Source organism: Manihot esculenta, chromosome 3 (assembly GCF_001659605.2).
Source record: "Manihot esculenta cultivar AM560-2 chromosome 3, M.esculenta_v8, whole genome shotgun sequence".
NCBI lineage: Eukaryota > Viridiplantae > Streptophyta > Magnoliopsida > Malpighiales > Euphorbiaceae > Manihot > Manihot esculenta.
The window spans coordinates 15,010,010-15,033,320 of NC_035163.2; the positions used below are offsets into that span (position 1 = coordinate 15,010,010).

The following is a 23,311-nucleotide window of genomic DNA, read 5'->3' on the forward strand; positions in this document are numbered from 1 at the left end:
AATAAAATATATTAAAAATTTATATATAGAAATATTAATAAGAATTTTAAAATATAAAAAAATACTTAATTTTTTTTTGAATATTAGCAAAATAATTTTTTGTTAATTAAACTTTTTAAATATTTTAAATGATAAAAAATTGCAGAAAATCGTAGGAGAAAAAGGAAATTGTATATTTTTTCAGAAGAAAATATATGTATATTTTTATCGGGGATAGAGTCTAATTAAGAGGAACAACTCTACGTTTACCTTTGTCAAGCCCAACCTAAAGGCTGGCAGGCACCGTCTTACCTTACATTACCCGGCAAAAACCTGCGCAGATTAGTCAAAAGGGTATCTGACCGTGAAATTCGCCCTTCTGACGGCTGGCCAAATGCGTTCACAGGCGTCACTCCCTTGTGCACGTTACCTTCCAATGTTACCCTTTTTTTAATCCAAAATTATTATTAATTATATTTATTTGTTTTTTAAAAGAAACTGAAAATGTGAAGCAATGGCGCTACTTCTAAGAAGCTTCCAAGTGCTGGCCAATATATTCTCATAGTCCAATCTTTGATCTTTCCTTCCTTGATTTATAAAGCCACTCTTCGCTCCAACTATCTTTCATTTTACAATTTAGGCAAATTCCAAGGAACACCGAAACCGTTCTCTCTCTTTCTCTCTCCATTGCAGGATTTCCTTCAAATCTCCTCTAGATCCGTAGATTCTCCTCCATCAACATAGTGTTTGGTTCAATTTGTGCAAATCTTTGGTAACTTCGCCTCTGTCTGATGATCGTCTTTCTAATATTTTTAATGCATCAAAGATTTCTGTATACTTTTGATCCCAATTTCCCTCATCAATTTTTTGTTTACTTCAAATTAGTACTTCTTCAGTAGAAGAATAAGCAATCTTAGAACTATAACCTAGGGTTTTTACTTTGTTGCTTGACATTGTTTTTTGTTCTTTCATTGTTTCAGATTGTAGTATCACAAGATTTGGATATATTATCCTACAATCTCTAGCATACTCAGTGATGCGACATCTCCACAAAAATTGACTGAGGTAAAACTTCTGTTTTTTATCTTATTAGGCCTTTTATTATCTGCATTGTATGCAATGCTACATAAAAGTTAGTAGTACTGTGTTAGATGCCACACATGACACTGGAGAAATGTTAAGAGATTTTTATTCCTAGTCAAATGAAATTTTATCTTTGCAATTTTCTCTAGAGTCTAATGTAAGCAGTTTATTTTTCATTTATAATTGCTATAATGAAACAATGACCAAGTATAAAAATGATCGCGTAGCTTCATATATTTTAAGAAAAATTACTATTTCGTCCTTATAGAAAAACTCATGAATTTGTCATTCAGTTTTGAAAATTACATTAAAATGTTCTTGAATTTTTTAAAAAATCTACTGATTAGTCCTTCCATTAATTTTAGCCGTTAAGTGTTTCAAAAAAGTCTAAAATGTCTTCAATATGGAAGACTAATTAGTAGATATTTTTACAAAACTAAGAGATCAACTAATGAGTTTTTTCATATTACAAGAATTAAATTGTATAACACTTAATGGCTTTAACGGCTATAACCAACAAAATGACTAATTAGTAGAACTTTTAAGACCTCAAGCATATTTTAATGTATTTTGCAAAGTATGGGAACTAACTTATGAGTTCCCCATACCACAAGTCTAAATTGTAAATTTCCCTAATTTTTTTTGGCAAGTGGTATAGTGATGCTTAGACACTTGAAGGAACTAGGTTTTCCCAAACGTGTAAGCTTGCAAAGTTTATTTGCTGAATGTGATTGTAATTTAATTTTTTATATGCAATTTTCTGATAATTTTATAAAATGATTTTACCATTCTATATTGATTTTTAATAGGTTAAATATGATAATTGATTGCTATGATAAATTACGATAGCTATATTTTACCCCTAGTTAAAGTTGGTTTACTTTATGTTTTATTTCTTTTAAAACCATAATCTTTGATTTCAAATTTCGATGTAGCCAATTAAATTAGCCTTTCATTTTTATAGTAGAAAATTACGTGGGGTTTTTTCCCATCTCATTATTTTCTCCCTTCCCAATTTTATATATTGTAGCTGTAAGTATTAGATATTAAATTAATATTAATAAAATAAATTTTAAAAAATAATAAATAAACACAATTGCAGTGATAGTGTTATATGTATTTAATTCATAATCACAATTTCATCCTAATTTAAAAGTCTAAAACAACTAAAAAATTAATTATTATTTAATATATTCCAGGAAATTAAGAAATTTTAAAATTTCAATATGTAAGAGGTTTACCTAAATCTATAGGAGAGGATGTTTTAGCAATATATGTATATAAATAAATTTAAATTAAGAGAATTTATCAGTAAATAGGATTCTACTGGTTTGTATTTTTAAATTTTTATATGTTCAATAAGTTAATTTGTATTTTATCATCTTATTATCTAAAGTTATAAATTTAAAATCAAAATTTATTTCAATTTGTATAGAAAATATATATATTAATAACTTAACATTTCTCTTTAGCATTTAAAAAGAAGATTATATATGATTGAAATATATAATTTCTGATTTTTAAAATTTATTATTTTTTATATTCATTATCTATAAGTTTATAACATTAAAACTAAAGGAAGAATTTAATTAATTATGACAAATTTAAATCTTAAATAATTAAGCATTTAAATAATAATTTATTCTAAAATTGATTTGTTGCTTGTGAGTAGGATATTTTTATATGTTATTTTATTTTCTTGCTTTCGTGGAAACTCTTGTTTGTAGAATTAATGTGACTTTCTAATCTTGATAGTTGTTTTACTAGTGAAAGACTTTTTTTCCCCAGAGAATGAGGCTAAACAAATTAAATACGAAGTATTTCAAATTCTTAAATAAACAAAACTCAACGAATTTTTTTAGCAGAAGAATTTTATTATGAAGTTGGAAAAGTGAGATTGTGCTCAGTGGAAACTCTTATTTATATATTCAATGGGACTTTTACCTTTCTAAGGCAGTAATTCCTGTAACAATGGAAGACTTCTTGTGAAAGAGAATGAGGCTAGGCAAATTAAATAGGATTTATTATGACTTCTTAAATAAACAACAATTAACGAATTTTTACTGAAGAATTTTTATATGAAGTTGGAAAAGTGAGATTGCACTGCGAAAAAAAGGTATATTTATTCTAAAAACTTTATAGTTAAAAAGTTCAGTTTATTTAAATTTTACAATATCAAATCTTTTGTGTATACCCTTTTGTCCCACAAAGATAGGTTTACTTCTAATTCCATATGGCCTAAGAAAATACAATTAATATAGATAAAGCTATAAATTTTATTCGGTATTTCCTAATATACCCCCTCTCATATTTCTCTATTGAAAATTAAATTATTTATGTTACTATGTTATTTTTTGAATTGATAAATTTACCCTTTTAATGCATATTAGTAAGCCAATGAATAAACTATCATCTTAAAAAGGAAAGTGGCTTATTACTTAGGATGGATAAGAGAAAGAAAGTAAGCCTATCTTTCTAGGATGGAGGGATTATAATTTATTAGGATCCCTAAATCTTATTTGGATTTTTATTAATTAAATTTATTATAGTGATTAAATTTAGTTTAGTAGCCAATTAAAATAAGATAAAATTAGTATTTTGTTGTTATATTACTAAAATTAACATGGTCCATTATTCCCCATGCTTTCCACTTTTATATTTTTCGTAGAAAATTCATTTGGCGAGTCATTTTTATACAATGAGAAGTAAGTTATCATCAGTTTGGTGTCGTCTATTATTACTTTGTTTTATACACACTTTATTTATGCTTTATATGTTTCACCATTGGATTAAATTTTAATCATTAATCTAATGGTAGTTTGTAACTAAGTATGATTTACTTTGTGACATGCAAAGTTATCATATAATCTTCCATCAGTTTGGTATCATGTTAGGATGACTCTGATACCATGTTAATACTCTACACCCAACTCTGAATTGTGAAGAAGAAGAGCAGAAGAAGAGACCTAGAGATTTAGATGGCTCTGATACCATGTTAAGTTCTTATTAGAAAAAAAGAGGAGGAAGGGAGGAGAAGGAAAAACTATAAAGGCTACATCTTTCCTCAATTTCTATATATCTTTATTATATCGCTTTACATAATACATGTTGCATATTTATATAAAGAACTACGAGATTTAAATCCTTAAATCAAGGAAGACATATTCCTTGAATTAAGAGACAACTAATTCCTAAATTAAAGAGTAATATTCTCCTTAATTTAAGCAGAATCTCATCAATTTCAACAGGAACATTTGGTTCCATGATATTAGTCAAAATGGTAATATGGTGATAACAGAAGAACTGTAATGTGTAAAAGATGACACAATAATTACTTTGTCTCATAAGTCTCAAAGTGCTATACTGCTACATCGTGAGTCGCAATATAGAAATTTTATTGGAACCATTTTAAAAAATTAAATGCAGAATATATTGAGTAATGTTTTGGCATAGGATATCAAGCACCTCCTAGATTTTGTTGTTTTTAGATTGAAATTGGATTGGCATAAATTTCTGGCTTTAGCGATGGCAAGAACAGTAGTTCAATTTATGACTTTTGTTTGACATTAGAGTTATGACAGTTTTCTGCAAGAACAGAAATATATCCAATGTTGTTGATTGATCCAGTGAAGGAATATTATTTTGGTTCAGTTCTCACTCACTGTCTGTGCAATTCCAGGGTGGTAAATATTTTTAAAATTGTAGATAGATTTTATTGAGATCTCATGCCTTGGAAGTTGTAAGTTTATTGAACACGAATTTGTTTATGCAGATGGGGCCAATAGAGGAGAAGTTAGACCTTGAATCTGATGAGGACATCTCTTTTGGGTCATCAACGGTCGGGGGGAAAGTACATTCTTTTGATTTTGAGACAACCAATGTGGGCTCTCATGCAGATGTGGTCAATTCATGGGCTTTTAAGCGAATACGAATGTGCCCTCTTAGGAGTGTTTATATCGTCTTAATTAAAGCAAAGATTAACTTGCTGCTGCCTTTTGGTCCCTCAGCAATTTTTCTACATTATTTTACTAGTAAGCATGTAAGACTAAGGTGGTTCTTTATCATTCTTCCTTTTAATTAGATGAAAAAGGAAATAATAGTTTGATTGAGTAGGAAGGAACAGTAGAAGGTAGTTTTATGCAGGATTTATACTCTTTGAAATACTTTATAAAATTTATATGATGGGTTAATGGCAATCACTTGTCTAAAACCCCACTTTAGTTAAATTTTTCAATGATATATACTATGTATTAACAATTGTTTCATGGTTAACAATATTTAGGGATGGATCTTTTTCCTGAGTTTACTGGGCATCATTCCTTTGGCAGAACGTCTAGGTTACACAACTGAGTAATCATCTACATTTCAAGTCAATGTAATACTTGGTTAATTTCTTTTCTCACTTATTATAATGCTAATACACTAGTTTACCAATTGTTATGATGCAGGCAGCTTGCGTTCTACACAGGACCAACAGGTATGACAATCTTAAATACTCTATTTGGTTTTAGGTGACAGGGTTAGCTAAATTGAAGCATATTTTGATTTGCTAAGAAGTTTTGATGCCTTAAATCTCCATTTGGATCTGTCAAATCATGAGCTCCCCAGATCTATTCAGAGTCTCCCATTATAGTTTGAAATCCTTTTTCTCTCAGGTGTTTTTAACCCCGGTGCATTACAATATCCAATCCCTTGCAGCCCATCTTTTCTGTTCTATTTTTAGAACCTTTTCTTTTTCCTTTTGATAACAGACATTTGTAATCATTCATTGATTAATCATCCTTCCACTACAAAAGTTACCACTTGAATGACTTTAGTTTGCAGTCCGTCATATAGGGCTAGCCAGGCTGGGAAAAAGGGAAGCTGGTATGACTTTAGGAACCATTCAGTTCTGAGCTGGTCATTGATGTCAATCTTGTACTGAAGGCCTCCGTTTTCAATATAAAAGATGCACCTGAAGTCTAAAGTCTATCCTTGTGCATTTTAAAATGTAGGAATACAGGGAGTACGTGTTAGACACTCTGCCTAATTAGCTTTTGTGGTGGAAAAACATAAATATTTGTTGAATTTTAGAGCTTGCCTTTAAGGAAGAAGATGTCTATTGTTTGTAAACTGAAGCAAGGGTTAAATGGATGTTTGAGATTTTAAGGAGAATAAGCTACTTTTTCTGGTCGAAGCTATTTTCTGGCTGTGGTAACGTGTGATTTTGAAAGGGTTGATTTAACAGGTTAATGATTATAGTTAGGCAAATAGATAGATATTTAATATGTTCTAAGATCAAATAAGGCTGGAAAAGTTGGAAATTATGTAGCACTGGAGATGCTTAGTTACTGCTGCAAACAGTAATTGGCTAGAAGCAGGCATAAGAAAATTCTGCCGCACAAAAAACAGCAGCATAAGAAAATCTTGCACTCTAAACAATTCTCTGGGACTTATAACTTAATTGAAAAAACATAAGCAACTAGTAACAACTGGTGGGAATTTTTTTAGTTGTTTGGTGATCATTTAAGCATAAAAAGAGAACTTAGACATGAATACCACAAGAGAAACATAAATTACATGCAAATCTAATAAGGAAAGTCGGAAACCAAAGATAACTATGATAAGAAAGAACATAGGATTCTTTTAGTTGTTTGGCCTTCAGATTTACACAAGTTAAAATGCCCATGTGATGCTGCTGATATTTCTTTTCAAATTTCTTCACAATATTATAATAAATGAAATATATATATGCATGTGTGTGTGTGTCTGTACGTGTGTGTTATGTATGTATAATCATAATTATTATTATAATATATTGTAAAAGTTATTTGATCATTTTCATTTTCCATGCATGTAATGTAGATTCATATATAGTCTAAGAAAAATTGTCGTGCTATGATTTTATAAATTAATAGGTTAAAGTGAACAATTAGGGATGATGTTTTGATAGAAAAAAGTCATCTTAATTTCCCATATTAATTATAATGACACTGTGATTCATATTTTTGGGTATGCATATATATATATATATATATATATATATGTAGTAGTTTGCTTTGGAGATAATCTATAGTGATTGAGACAATGTAATAACTTGTTAAAAATAAATAAATTGATAAAGTTGAAATAAAATTTGTATTTATAAATTGATAAAATTTGAAGTATTGGAATTGATCTGAATTTCTTTTTGCATTATTTAGTATTGACTTTTATTTTGTCTCTCTTATGGGACTTGCAGTTGGTGGTCTTCTAAATGCCACATTTGGAAATGCAACGGAAATGATAATATCGATTTATGCATTGAAGAGTGGGATGATAAGAGTTGTTCAACAATCTTTGCTAGGTTCCATCTTGTCAAATATGCTTTTGGTGCTTGGATGTTCTTTCTTCACTGGTGGGATTGTTAATCACAGTAAGGTTCAGGTTTTTAATAAGGTATATTGTCATAATCTTGTCGACTTAGTTGTTTACTTGCACATGTAAGAACAAGTAAATATGATATGGAGTAGGAACTCTTGCATTCTTATCACATTGCAGTCTTGAGTTCATGTTGAATTAGGTTTACCCATGCAACAGGCAGCTGCTGTAGTGAATTCTGGATTGCTTTTGATGGCTGTAATGGGGATTATGTTTCCAGCTGTGCTTCATTCAACACGCACAGAGATTCATTTTGGAAAGTCAGAGTTATATCTTTCAAGATTTAGTAGCTGCATAATGCTAGTAGCATATGGAAGCTACCTCTTCTTTCAACTCAGAAGTCAACATAATCTTTACAGCTCTGTTGATGAGGTTTGTGCTTTTTTCTCAATTTAATGCTTAAGAAATTTAGAGTTAGATGTTGGATTTTTTCATGTTGTTGAAAGCTGTGAATTATGTATAGGTACCTATATGTCATGTTTAGATGTTTATGCTATATATATATATATATATATATATATATATATTCATATTTCTGTGATACTTATTTAGAAAGGATGGCAAAGGCCATAGAGAAGGCATTTTCTCATCCACAATGGACTGCATATATTATTGGTAGGTGGTTAAGTTCTGGGTTGCAGTATTCAGTGTTTGGTTGCTGCTGCTAGTTATGTTGCTTTTGAGGTGAGAATGGCAAAACAAGGTTATACTTTCAAAATGAGTTCAACTATTCATGCATAATGTATTAAGGTGTTTGAAGATTTTTTGAGAGTTCTATTGCTGTAGAAAGTTATCTATACAAGCTATGTGCTCTCTAATTTATACATAAAAAATCAAAGCTAATTAGAAAATTACAAGGAATAAATTCTCTACAATTATGTCCTATAGTTTAGCCTAAAATATGGCATGAGATCTGATAAATATTTTCCTCTTCCTGGTCCATGATAAATCTGGTTTTCTTCTGGGTCCCATCAGAGAGCCCAGCAAGAAGGGACCCAGAAGAAAACCAGATTTATCATGGACCAGGAAGAGGAAAATATTTATCAAGATCAACCCTTAATCTTTGCAATTATATCCTAAAGACCTTCTCATTAGTCAACATTCCCCCTCAAGTTGGTACATAGATATCACACATGCCCAATTTGCAAACCAAATTGTGGTAGGTCCTAATATTAAGCCTTTTAGTGAACATATCAGGTAGCTGCTTCTCAGAAGTCACATGGACTAGATTCAAGGCACCATATATAATTTTCTCTTTAATAAAGTACTGTGTGCTTTGTTCGATCGTGTTGAACTAGGTTTGGAACAATACTAATGGCAGCTTTGTTGTCACAATGTAAGAGTGATTTATCTTTGCAATCACAAAAGTTCACATACTCTTTGAGCCATTGCTCTATACTCGACTTCAGCACGTTATCAAGCAACAACACTTTGCTTTTTGTTTCTCCAAATAACAAGGTTTCCTCCCACTAGTGTGCAGTAACCAGAGGTTGATCTTCTACTAGCAAGTGATCCAATCTAATCTGCATATGTAAAAACTTCTACTTGAAGTAGAAGGTAACCATGTTTGGAGAAAAGGAGACCTTTCCCAAAGGCATACTTAAGGTATTGTAGAATGCGGAAACAACTTGCATATATTAGTCGTGAGGATCATGTATAAACTGACTTACTAACCTAACTGTAAATACAGTGTCTGGTCGAGTGTGTGAGTGATCAATCAATCTCCCTAACCTAAGGTGAACATGTTTTAAATAACGGCAATTATGTAACGTAACGGCCGTTATGTAACGGGTTTTGAGAGGGTCGTTACCCGTTATCCCGTTATACAACGGCCGTTACCTACCATTACATAACTGTAACGACCCTTATCAATAATTAAAATTCTTTTATATCCTTCGTTTTCTACTCCCTATTCTCATTTTCATTAGTTTCTACACTTTTCAGTTTTTTCAGAGACTATATTTTTTAAGTTTTCTCTTCCCTTTCTTTGTCAAATTTCAACCTTTCCTGCATATTTCTCGTATAAGCTTAGATCCATTATAAACTACTCTATTTCCAAACTTATTTTTTCTAAAAAGTTAGTTAAATTTTATCTATTTTAGTTTTTAATTGTTGTTTTTTTCCTTTTTTTTTTTTTTTAATTTTTTGTAGATTAAAGTGTTAGTTTGGAGTTAAAATTGTACTTTGAGCTATTAGTTTACTTGATCTTTACTCGATCTATAAAGATTATGTTGAATTTTTTTTTAAAACTACATGAAACTTAAGTTAAATAATCTATATTTTATATATTTATGTTTATTATGCATTTGTATATATTGTTCTGAATTAAATCTAATCAATATCATTTTATTTATGAACTTTGCAATTTTTTTTTTTAAAAATTTGTGTAGCGCCAGGCCGTTACCGTTACGTTACGGCCGTTACATGTCTGTTTCCATTACCCGCGACCACGACGACTATGAACGTGGCCGCCACCGCGATTTAAAACCAAGATGTAAAAGAAAGGAATCCTGAATCCTCACTTGTCCTTAAGATCATAGTGTGATTACTTGTTCTCTCTTAATGCTCCAAGAAGTGCATTGCATGGTCTATTACTTTATAGTGATAAAAGTGTTGATGTGTTGGCAAATGTGTAACGGATTAGCATGACCTTTATCAAGAATTGAAGACAGAATTGGTGGAGGCCAACGAGAAAAACTATGGCTTTTTAAGTTATTATTATTTCTTTAATTATGATTTAAATTCTGGACCTGGCTCACTACTTAGCCTAATTAGCATATCATATAACTTATTAAAGCATGAGCTTTGAGTTTGAGCCCAATGATAACATGCTGGTACTTAGCTTTCCTTAAGAATTTCGTCACTAAAAAATGTCTATCTCCTTGAAGAATCCTTTTCCAAGAGTTTATTTTAAGAAACAACTATTATAATTCGAAAAGCAATTTTGAAGTTGCATCCCCTTGAAAAATACTTTATGATTCAACCATAATTTGTGTGTTGACTTGATGCCTTCTTACAATTCTATTATCAAGGATAGCTAATTGGAAGTTAGGAATAATAGTAGTTGCAATTGGTAGTGTTGACCTTATTGAAGAATGATGTCTAAAAGTGCATCGAAAGAACTTGACCTTAAGCTTGCCGTGTTAGATGGAGAGTCATATACATAAACACTGGTTGGTATGTTTGCAATATCTTCCTACACAATCCTCTCCTCTTGAGCTAGCTTTCAGATTTGAGTTAGGCCTAAGTCTATTTTATTAACATGGTATTAGAGTCTTTGTGATTAATATTGGGCCTCCCATCACGCACCAAGTGTTAGTATTTGGCATATGTTAAGCGTAGTTGTCACACCGAGATTTGAATCGAAAATCGAAATCTTGATTTTATGAATTGAGAATCGAATTAATTAAAAAATATATGTTCTAAAAGTAAGTAAAAAAGTATCTTGTAATGACATGTTTTGATAAATATATAATTGTTATTTATATAATTAGAAATATTTTTTATAATAGCATAGCATGTATTTTCTAAGTTATATAGTTTATCTTATAAATTTCAACAGTTATCATTATATATATGTTGAAACTCTTATTTAAGTTTGATCAAATAATTAAGTAATAAAAAAAGATAGCTGTTTGTAATATTATTAATATAAATTGTCATAACTTGACAACTATAGTTAGTCTAGTAAATTAACTAAAAAGAAAAAGGAAAAGAAAGAAGAGGGAGAGGGGAAAAAATGGGTGGTGAAATAAAAAAAAAAAAAGAGTTAAGGTTTTATGTACATTTTTCATAGCAAAAATGAATGAGATCTTAAATCTTAAAAATATAAGGTTTGACAAACCTTTTATAAATAATGGATTAAATCAGATGAAGACTCGATGTATTCATATTAATTCACTTGATTTACTATTGATTTTTTCAATCTATTCACAATTCAAGTGCATTTGCAATTTACCCTATATATTTGAATCGCTAGGATGTAGAATCGAATAGAGAATCTTAACTTGTACAATTCAGCTGGGCCAATCCTTATTTGGCTGAGGTTGAAGATTTTTTTTTTTAACTTCTATAAACCTTGTTAAATTTGTGAAATACAAAATATATTTTACTATGAAGTAGCTGCCATGTGGCAATTTCGGGGCTAGAGCGCAATATCTGCTTCAGGTGGTGTTGGTGGCTGCTACTGACTGTTCAAATGATACTTATTATTTTTATACCAAGTATTAGTTAGCCATGTTGAACCTTTTGGTGATTATGTGCTAACGGGGGAATTCATTGGGTATAGACTACAGAGGTGATCAGAGGGGGAAAAGCGAGGCCTTGAAATGTAGAAGCCCTAATAACAGTGCTCTTTTTTGTTCTTTTCCCAGTTTTTCTTTTCATGTTTCTCTGATTTAGTTTTGTGTATATTTGTTATATATATTTATGGTATCACGCTATTAGTGTCGTTTTGTCATTATGACTATTTGGTCTCTTAAAAGTTCTTTCAAGATCCTTGTTAAGTTATCATGAGATAAATCAGCCCTTTGCTGGCTGCAGCATAGGGATGATGAACAAGAATGTTCTGATGAAGAAGAGGCACCAGAAATAACTTATTGGGAAGCAATTGGGTGGCTTGCAATTTTAACTTCATGGATTTCTGTATTGTCTGGATACCTTGTTGATGCAATCCAGGTACATTTGTTTCAATCTTTTATTTTTCCTTCTCCTATTAGTTTTTCTTTGAAAACTTGAATGTTTTAAGGACTGTGGAACTGTTGAACATTTCTAACTTTAAGGTTTCATTTACTTCTTAGAAATTATTTTTCTAGAAAACATCCTTTGCATTTTCTAGTGTTTGGTATGCTTAAGCAATTTGGTCAACAGCAATATTTTTCTTTTTTCTTTTCCTTCTTTTTTTTTTTTTTTGTAATTATTGCAAGTAAATTGCATAGTTTCTTGGAAGAGAGGCATATCAGGTGAGAGCCCAAAGATACCAAGTTAAATGATAAGATAGTGGAATGCTGGTCATTTAACTGGATACAATCATGTCATTCAAGTGTTCATTATTGCCTAAACCATACATACTCATCGTTGCTCCTAGGAAAGGACTTTCTTTTACAAATGTGGGGCTTACAAGATGGAGGGTTTCATAGTTGCTCCTAGATTAGGATTTTTCATTGGCGTTCTAATTTTTTGATCGTAGGTGAGCATTCAGTTGATTTGGTGCGTGCAATTTGAAATTTAGCAAAACAGAAAAAAATTGAAAATCGTTTTAAGAGTGGAAATTGAACCGAACTAGTGGTTGAACTGTACTGATTTGAACCAAAGCCAATATAGCTCAGTTTGGTTTGTGTATTTAATTTTTAACAAAAATATGTATGTGTTTATGTTTTCATATAATATTTCAATAAAATCATATAGAATATTATGTAAATTCTGTTGGTTTGATTATTTTTTTTTTTTCACCTTCAGAAATCAACCAAATTACTTAAAAATGAAAACCGTACTGGAAAAAACAAATAATGTTGGTTCATCATTGTTTTTATGGCTTAAACTGAGGTACTTTGTTGGAGAGAAGTTGAACTTAAAGTATAACGAAAATTCAGTTAGGCTTTGAATGCAATAAAATTTTCTTTGCTTTTTGTACCCTGTGCGAGGACTCTTTTGATAATCCAGCTTGTATATTATCTCTGGTAACTCCCATATCAGTTTTTTGCTTACACATATACAAGAACCATGATTTGAGAAGAAACTAAGCAGGCATCTGGAAGCTTATTGAGAATGATGCCCATGCATCAATGTGAGGGATAATTCTGGGGTTTTGCAGTTTGTGTTTGCTTGCAAATTAATTAATTTCAAGTACTTAGTGAGCACTTGATTACCTGCATGACTTTTTTCTTTCAGGGAGCATCTGACTCATTGAACATGCCTGTGGCTTTTATTAGCGTGATCCTGCTTCCAATTGTAGGAAATGCTGCAGAGCATGCAAGTGCAATCATGTTTGCCATGAAGGATAAGCTCGTTAGTGCTACAATAATACTTATTACTCATTTCACATTTTCTTAAAAGTGTTTATGTTGTTTTCTTTTCTAGTTTTAAAGTTGTTTTAGTCTTGGTTCAGGATATTTCACTTGGAGTTGCAATTGGATCTTGCACACAAATATCAATGTTTGTGGTAAGTTTCTAAAGTCTTCACTTAGTTTTTGTTGCTAACTCTTAGGAGGTTAAGGAACCATCTCTAACTTTTGGGTTAATTGCACCAACAATTCCTCAACTTAGGTGGTAGCATGGTTTTAAATCGCGGTCGCGGCCACGTTCGTGGTCGTGGTCACAGGTAACGGAAACAAATCTGTAACGGCTGTAATGTAACGGTAACGGCCTGGCGCTATGCAAATTTTTTAAAAAAATTTGCAAATTTCATAAATAAAATGATATTAATTAGATTTAATTCAGAACAATGTAAACAAATGCATAATAAACATAAATATATAAAATATAGATTATTTAACTTAAGTTAAACATCATATAGTTTAAAATAAGAAAAATCAACATACTCTTTATAGATTGAGTAAACTAATAGCTCAATTACATTTGTATTGAAGCAAAATTACATTTGGTCCTTAAAATTATTTAGTATGATGTTGATTGTTTAATTTATTTGATGAACATAGATTTGAATTTAATTTTTTTAAATCAAATTATATTTTAGAAAATTATTTTTAAATTAAAAAGAGGGCAAGTACACTAATTGGAGCTTCAATTAAATTATTTGATTTAGGGACAAAAATCGAAAAACTGAAATCATAAAAAAATCAATTGAAAAATGTTGCCTAGATAGTGGAGTCAAATGGGGGTGCCGGGTTTGGTTGGGTTGGAAGCTGGGCTGTGAAGGGGGTCTCTTGATCTCCTTTGTTTGACCACCAAAGCATAGGTTGTCACTGTTGCTCAGTTTATCAAAAGGCGGGGTGATCGGGGAGGGGGAGGGGGAGGGTGAGAGAGGGAGAAGCTTTGGCAGCCAAAACTAGAAGGGAGGGGGGTGCATGAGAGGATGAAGGAAAGGGGAAAAGAGCTAGCCGGACTTTCTTGTAATATCACATTTGTATTGAAGCAAAATTATATTTGGTCCTTAAAATTATTTAGTATGATGTTGATTATTTAATTTATTTGATGAACTTAGATTTGAATTTAATTTTTTTAAATCAAATTATATTTTAGTAAATTATTTTAAAATTAAAAAGAGGGCAAGTACATTAATTGGAGCTTGAATTAAAGTATTTGATTTAGGGACAAAAATTGAAAATCTGAAAAACTGAAATCATGAAAAAATCAATTGAAAAATGTTGCCCTAGATAGTGGAGTCAAATGGGGGTGTCGGGTTTGGCTGGGTTGGAAGCTGGGCTGTGAAGGGGTCTCTTAGATCTCCTTTGTTTGACCACCAAAGCATAGGTTCTCACTGTTGCTTAGTTTACCAAAAGGTGGGGTGATCAAGGAGGGGGTGCGAAAGGGAGAAGCTTTGGCAGCCAAAACTAGAAGGGAGGGGGGAGGGTGCATGAGAGGATGAAGGAAAAGGGAAGAGCTGGCAGGACTTTCTTGTAATATCACATTTTTATGAAGCAATATTACATTTGGTCCTTAAAATTATTTAGTATGATTACATTAATTGGAGATTGAATTAAATTATTTGATTTAGGGACAAAAATCGAAAACTGAAAACATGAAAAAATCAATTGAACCAAACCAATAAAGGAAGAATCACATCGAACCAAACTAAATCGGAATGGTTTCGAGGAAAAAAAAAAGTCTTCCACAATTCTAAATCTCAACTTGCAAATCTGTGATAAATCCCATTGTTAAGCCTTTTAGTGAACACGTTGGCTAGTTGCTTGTTAAAGGTCATCTGAACTAAACTCGAGATATCATCTTATACTTTCTCCTTAAGTCAGGATAAAGTTTTTTAAAAATAAAAGAGGATGGATGTCCTAATCGTTTATGCTACTGTATTATTTTCTAGTTAACAACCTTATTCTCTCCAAGAAAGCCTGAGATGAACTAGAACCTGAATTTCCCTCCAACATATATAACCATCGTGCAACCTAACATTGCTAATCTCTTCTCGGTTTGAAGGTCTTAAATAACATAATGGTCGGGAAAAACATTCAATTTTATGGTTGAGGATTTTGGTAAGAGCACTGACAAATAAAAAATTAATGAGAAACCTAAAGAACATAGGGTAGCTTAATTTTTGGAGCATAAAAAAACAGAACTAATTTAAAAGATAGGAGTGAAAAAATCATCAACTATTTACCAGTGTCCTGTTGTAGACGTAGAAGGTAATTAAGGAAGCTTTTAGAGGAATTCGTCATGTGTCTATTTACTCCATAATTACTCTATGGTTGAGGATTTTGGTAAGAGTACTAACAGATAAAAGATTAATAAGAAAATGAGAAACGTAAAGAACAGCGTTTTTTGGAGCATAAACAATAGAACTGATTTAAAAGATAGGAGTGAAAAAATCAACTATTTACCAGTGTCCTGTTGTAGATGTAAAGGTAATTAAAGAAGCTTTTAGAGGAATTCGTCATGTGTCTTTTTACTCCATCATTACTCTATGGAGCAGTATCAGAAGCGCTTACATCACCCCTATTAGTGTCTTTCTTGTTTGACATTTTAAAGAAAAAAAGGAGCCAACAATACAAAGAGCAAAGAACACCACAGATGGGATGCAAAGCTACTGTTGAAACACCACAAAGAACAAAAGAGAGACCCATTTCATGGGACTGGGCTGCTCAAAGGCGATATGGAGGGAAGATGGTTGGAAAGGAGCACCGCCATAAAAAGTTGTCGGAGAAAGGCCCATGCGCTGGCATGTGGAAGGACATGCAGGGAGCTGTGACGGTGCATGAAGTCTCGCGCGTGCTCAGAATAGTGTTGCATTGCTGAGGAATGGCTGGAAATCTAATGGGCTTTCCTTTCGGACAGGCGGTGTTGACCAACTCCCTTGATTTAGTCGCTTCACCTAGAAACTTGATCAATTAAGTAACCCTAACTCTATGTGACAGATTTAAAACTTATGTAAGCTTTATTGCTTTTCTCTAATTTTTTTAATACAATGTAATCATCAACCTAACTAGAAAGTTTATACAAAAGAACAAATGGAACCTAAAAATCAGTAATCAAAGATTTGAAATCTGCTAAATAGTCACAATTAACCAAGCCGACAAATTGAATTAAAAAAAATAATAATAATAACTGAAACCAAATTAAATCAAGTCAGTTTGATTTTTCTATTAAAAATGATGAGCTCACCCCCCTAATTTGATTGAAATAAAATTTTAGAAAATAGGATTTTAAAATTAAAGGGGAAAATAGAATTATTTATTAATGAACTTAATTAAAGTTTAATAAGATTTAAACTAATGATAAATATAATAAAATAGAAAAATGTAAATTAAGAAATAATTTTATTACTAAATTTAATAAATATCAATTTTATTAAAATTAATTTTATGGATAAATAAGTATCTATTTTGATTTCTTTTGCTTATTGGCTATATTTTATTATTACCCCTTCAGCCGATGATTTTCTCTTCTTTTTATTATTCTTCTTTTTATTGGATTTAAGTTAGCAGCAGTAGGTTGATGTTTAAATGGTTACAATTGTTAGGCTAATGTGGTGTTGAAATTTGTAGATCCCCTTTTGTGTGGTTGTGGGGTGGCTAATGGGACAACCTATGGACTTGAATTTTCAACTCTTTGAAACAGCAACTCTCTTTATCACAGTGCTAGTTGTGGCATTCATGTTGCAGGTTTGTGGCAGTTTGTTCATTCTTTTATCCATTTTCTGGAAGGACTTTTGTGGTTATAGTATTGTTATCTTCTTTTCTTGTGTGAAGCATGACATGCATACGAATAGATGTTTATATTCTTTATTACTTATTTGACACAATTTTCTTTGATATTCACTCTTTTTTATGGCATTTTATGATTTTAACTAGTATGGATAGTGGGAAGTTGTAGAGGGAGAGCTGATGTTACACTCGTCTGTTTTATCACAAGCCCAACAGAAGTTAAATATTGCAACCATGTTTTTATTGAATATCAAAATACAAAATCTTCTGATGAAATTTTTATTGAGATGATAGTGATGGAAGATCTACAAATTTCTCTGATGGGTAAAATATCATTAATGTAAGGTGTAGGTGGATGAAATTTGATTTTATATATATAGATATTGACATAAGTTGACATTTGACAGGGTAATATTTCCATTTTTTTTTTCTTCTGAAAGAGCCTAATATATCGATAGGCATCTTAATGTTTATATATAATGTTACCTGGACCTGGTGCAACGCAATAGATCATGGTGGGGCAGGCTTATTTTGTAAAGCTTTTTTTAAGTTAGGTGGATTTGAGTAAAGCCAGTTTTAAGGTTTAGCTTTAATATACAAGTACATAGATAAGGTGGACTTGAGTCTGTATTGTGCTCCTCAATAAATCTGCATTGCCTCTACCCTCTCTCTCATCAGTTCTTTCCTTGGCAATGTTTATTCAAAAATCAAGATAGATACCTGAGATGTAATTGTACATTCAAATGGCAGGATACTAAAGATAAAAGAATGAAAGATTTAAAAATTTGTGCCATTACTGTGTATGTGTTAAATCAGGAGTCCAACAACCCATGGCTCCTTATGTAGTTGATTATCTGTTGGAAAACAATCCAATTAGACATCTTGCGTAGCTTAAGATTTTGAAAACTTTTACAATTAAGCGCTTTGGAGAATGCAGGTGATTGGAATCAAATTAATAGAAAACGTGCCATATGGTTTGTCATTTTAACCATATGAATAAAAAAAATCTGTGGTCATCTAAGAAGCAAATGGCCACTGACATCTTGTTTACTAATGGACATACAATTGTACTGAATTTAATCGCCTATTAGATGACCACAAATTTATGCTTGAGACATCAATTTACAAGAGCAGTTTGGAAAGTTTCCAGTCCATTATACTACCACCAGAATAAAGAAAAACAATATAAACTTCCTAGTTTCTTAAAATAAAACTTTTTGACTTTTCTAACTAATTCGAGATTGGCTCACTATTAAATTTACAACTTTAAAAATTATAATAAAAAAATGAAGCAAAAATGTTGGTCATGTGCTAGCACACAAAAAGTAATGCTGATTGGCGTGACCATATAGGTAATGATGCATAAAATTATATTAGTTTTATGATTTTAACTCTGTCAATAATTCTTATCAAAATAATTCTCAAAATTTTCTTAGCTGTAAACTTTCAAAGTTCAAGTACTTAGTTGAGGGAGCTGGAAGTTTATTCACGTAAAAGAAGTTTATTATTATTATTTAGGATGTTTTTTTGTTTGAATATAGAAACTTTTTCTTATTTGAGAATTTATTTGTTTTATCAGAACTTTTTTTTTTTTTTCTAGAAGTATTAATCTGAGGAAGATAGGGACCAGACATTGAGTCTTTACAAGTAGCGGGTAATCAAGTTGTCTGGCTTTAATTTGAAGGCATGTGTTACTGGTGCATGATTTTGTGATTTCTCCATCTCTCTTCTTGATTGTAGTGCTTTTTCTTTTTCTTTATTTAGTTGCCTTAAGATAAACATATTTCATTAATTCGCCATGAAGTTAAAGCTCAGGAGCAAATCTATTAAACACATATTCATTGTGTAGAACTTAAGGCTATGTTTAATATTATGTGACAACTGAGAAAAAAATGTAATGTTATGGTAAATTACATTGCAAAGTTGATTACTTTGTTTGGTAATACAAAATAACTTTGTAATGTATTGATAATTACTTAATATAATCAATTGCAGTTTTAAATAATGTAATGATTATTACATATACAAATGGATATGATCATGATTGCTTGTTTTGATTTATTTCATTTATTGTTAACCACCACTACTATTGTCACTGCCACCCCCACCTCTACTATTACCTCCTAGCTACTATTGTCACCAATTATCACAGTAACTATCACTAATTATTACTGTTGAATCCCACATTGGTTGTGGAAAGGGGTAATGTACCCCTTATATAACCCATAGGCACTTCTCCCCCAAGAGTTAGCTTTTGGGGTGAGTTAAGCTTGGCTCAAATTTAACATGGTATCAGAACCTCCCATCCGATGTTGGGCGCCCCATAAATGTGACACGCACCAGTAAAAAATTCTGGGCGTGAGAGGGTGTGTTGAATCCCACATCGGTTGTGGAAAGGGGTAATGTGCTCCTTATATGGGCTATAAGCACTCCTTCCCCAAGAGCTAACTTTTAGGGTGAGTTAGGCCTGACCCAAATTTAACAATTACTACCATAAATAAGTTTAATATTAGAATAAAAAGTTCCATTGTATTATGTTATTTATATTTTATTTTACAACAAAAAATTGTAATGCAATGATAATTGCATTACATTACATCATTCATTACATTATATTATTGATTACATTATATTGCTTTACTTCATACCAATCATAACCTTAGATCTTTCTTTAAATAACTGTAAAATCCACAAAGAGTTCTTAGTTTTAACCATAAAAGTGTACTAGTGGGCTGGTTATATGATGAGGCCTACATTATAGGGTCCTTGTGGAAGAACTAGAAGAAAGAGAACTATTTCATATGTTGAGAAATATAAGGACTTGGTATACAACTTATAATTACTTGCTTATTAATGTAATAAACTATTGTGCTTCTGAAATAACATTGGCTAAGAGAAGCTTTTGATGTGGTAAAAGTATTGGAGTCCTTCAAATAGCTATTTGATGTGTTAATCTAACTGCTATCTTCATTTAAGCATGTAGATTTTGAGTTATTTGTCCTATTCATATATTTTATTTGTTGAAAAATATTGAGATTCGATAACAAATACATGAAGCCAATTATGACACATGAAGCAACACTGAGAATTGTGCTTTAAAGTAGTAATAGCTAACAATAGAATCATTTGCTGGAGAAAATATAGAAATCTTTGAAATGACAGCCTTATATATCAATAAAACTAATATTTTGGCTCACCTATGCACTATTGCTTCTAGTTTGTCAATGACAACTCTTCATTATCATTGTTTTTATGTAGGAAGGGACATCAAACTATTTTAAAGGATTAATGCTTATTCTCTGCTATCTCGTAGTTGCAGCGAGTTTCTTTGTACATGTTGATCCTTCAAATGGTAAGCTTTTGAAACCACTTGGTTATTATGCAGAATAATCCTTAGTGCTTGCAATTGTTTTATCTTAAAATGTCAATTGTTCGTTTTCTTCTATCCCCAACCTCTCTTGAAACCAGCAAAAAGAAGCTTCAAAATGACCAAGTCTAAAAATATAAGAAATAAGAATATAGAATTATTATCCATATTTCATAGGGTGTATTTGGGGGTATCATACAGATTCTAGTGCTTTTAGAGTTAACATGGTATCAAAGCTTACAGAAAATTTTAGGAGCTTCTCCTTCTTAATCTCCCTTAAAAGTCTAGGATTCTTCAATTACTCTTCTCCTTCTCCATGATTTGAGACTCAAGCATTAAAGTCCCTACTCTCTTAATTTCTTATCCTTAATCAGAGCCTGGGGTTGAAGTCTCTATTCTGTTTTATCTTTTCAAAGCTATGGGTTTGAGTTCCAAAAGCTATTCTCCTACTTATGGATGCATTCACCTTGATCTCCTTAATTCAATTGCTTAAGTGCAATGTGGTTGTTGTTGTTGTTTTTCTGACAGATGAGTAGAGATCCATTGATCTTAATAGCAATGGCTGAAGCAAACTGGGTGTATGTACACAGGAAGTCACACTAGCAAAGGCATTTTTTTGGCACTGACTATATTACATGGATTTGATACTTGCCGAGTATTCTATGAATCTGTCTAGTTAGGCATTTATATATCTCTAATGTTTTGCAGCATCTCCTATCATTATTATGTGCAATTATTAATTTTTAAGAAGATACTTGATATGAAGGGGTAGGGAGGATGATTTATGGGCCATTGGCCATGGCCTTCTTTGTTGTTTGTCAATTTAATTGATTTAACAACATGAAACAAGAGAAGCAATTCGTCCACTTGTCAAACCCTCCAGATACCAAGTCATGCTCCCAAGGTATAACCTTTCTAAGATAGCCTTCCTTTAATATAAGAGTTTTTAACTCTTGAGTTCGATTTGTTGAACTAGTTCATGAGGTGACTCGTTAAGCAGATTCATTAATTAAACAATCAAACTTGAGCAAGCTCAAGCTCGTAAGCTGAATTCCTTTATAAATTTATTTAACAGATTTATGAGTTGACTCATTAGTTAAAATATTTATATTAATTTTATATGTTATAAATTTGTAATTATATATATATTTTTAATTTTTTCTAAAGATATTATACATTTTTAAAATTATAGTATAATAATTGTAAAAAATATATTTATAAAATATAGATATTTATAATGTAACGATTTTCAATTTTCAATTTTCAATTTATAACTTATTACTACACTGCATTACTCTCTCCCTCTTTGAGTATTTTTTTTAATCCTTAAATTTTGAAGAGATTAAAAATTAAGTTGAGCACTAAGTAGGGCTTTTTTTTTTTGTGGAAAATAAGTAGGGCCTTATTATACCTCCACTATTTTGCCTTTAAAAATCTGTGTGACTCTCTCTAAACTTTAAATCTAATATTAAAATTAAAGTTTGTTTCGTCCCTTTATATATACTCTCAAAAAATTTATATACACTTTTATGATTATTTTTATACTTAATATTACTTTATTTTCGTAAATTTATTTATTTATATAATTTACATATCAACTCTCTATTTTCACATTGAATATTTATATATAAATTAATTAATTTTGCACAAACATTTATATAAATATTTTACCTAAACTCATTATTATATATATGATGTCGAGTTTATGTTAAATAATACACTTTGTATAATTAATTAAAGTTTCCAATTAGTTGAGTGAATATGTGTTAATATTTAAAGTGAATTAAAATAAAAATAATAATAATAATAATAATAATAATAATAAATAATGTTAAGACCTCAAAATATTTTAAATAATTAATATATTATCATATAATAACTTTATATATTAATATCAACAGAGTACTTTATAGACATTTATTAAAACAAAGAAATAAGAATATAAAGTGGAAAGATATTAAAAGAAAATATGAAAGTAATAAATAACAAAAATGAGAACTCAAAGGAAAATAAATAAAAATAAAAAAGGTCACTTAGGTTGGGTTTCCATAGCAAACCAAGAAAGAAATTCCTAGCTTTAGAGAACCACTTGTCTACAATTGAACATTGAAGACATAAAGAAACATAAATTTTGAGCCTATGCCCCGCTATACTACCTTACAAGTTTAGGAGGGATTTGAAAGTTTTTTAAAGTCAAAATTTTAAAAGATATAAATTAAATTAAAATTTTATTTAAAGTCTCCATAATAACTTAAATATTTATTTTTTAAAATTTTATTTATTTAAAACTTATATAAACGACTTACTTATTTAAAGCTCAAAGCGACCTTGAATTAAGCTTAAATTTAATATATTTAAAATAAATCAAACTCAAGTTTAAATTTAAAAAATAAAAAATTTAAACTATTTAAAATTCTACTCAATTTTACTCCTAGGAACATAAGATAAATATGTAATAAATTATCTTAATTGAAATAAAAATTAAAAATGATTTTTTTTTTCTTTTAGCATGTTTAATAACATTTAAAGTCTGCATAAAATATCATACATTGGAGAAAAAAGAGGCTCGAACCAGAGACACCCAAGATCAAGCATAATACTCTTCATGATCAAACTACACCGCAGTTGGCTAAAAAAATGATACTCTTCA

The 23,311-nt window shown here is 30.7% G+C and overlaps 1 protein-coding gene across 2 annotated transcripts; it reads left to right on the forward strand.

Annotated features, from left to right (window-relative positions):
• Positions 1 to 255: 255 nt before the first annotated feature.
• On the forward strand, positions 256 to 21,634 carry LOC110611524 (vacuolar cation/proton exchanger 3). Of its 2 annotated transcripts, XM_021751909.2 has the most exons (13): positions 258 to 751; positions 960 to 1,044; positions 4,835 to 5,101; positions 5,345 to 5,412; positions 5,511 to 5,539; positions 7,283 to 7,479; positions 7,621 to 7,833; positions 12,004 to 12,138; positions 13,351 to 13,467; positions 13,568 to 13,621; positions 17,136 to 17,252; positions 20,553 to 20,646; positions 21,190 to 21,634. In XM_021751909.2, the coding sequence occupies exons 3-13, from the start codon at positions 4,835 to 4,837 to the stop codon at positions 21,195 to 21,197; spliced, it is 1,299 nt and encodes a 432-aa protein (XP_021607601.1). In that variant the 5' UTR covers positions 258 to 751; positions 960 to 1,044; the 3' UTR covers positions 21,198 to 21,634. The 2 variants fall into 2 exon arrangements, with proteins under 2 accessions (XP_021607602.1, XP_021607601.1); XM_021751910.2 differs by lacking the exons at positions 20,553 to 20,646; positions 21,190 to 21,634 and adding an exon at positions 18,895 to 19,477 and having other exon boundaries at positions 256 to 751.
• Positions 21,635 to 23,311: the final 1,677 nt, after the last annotated feature.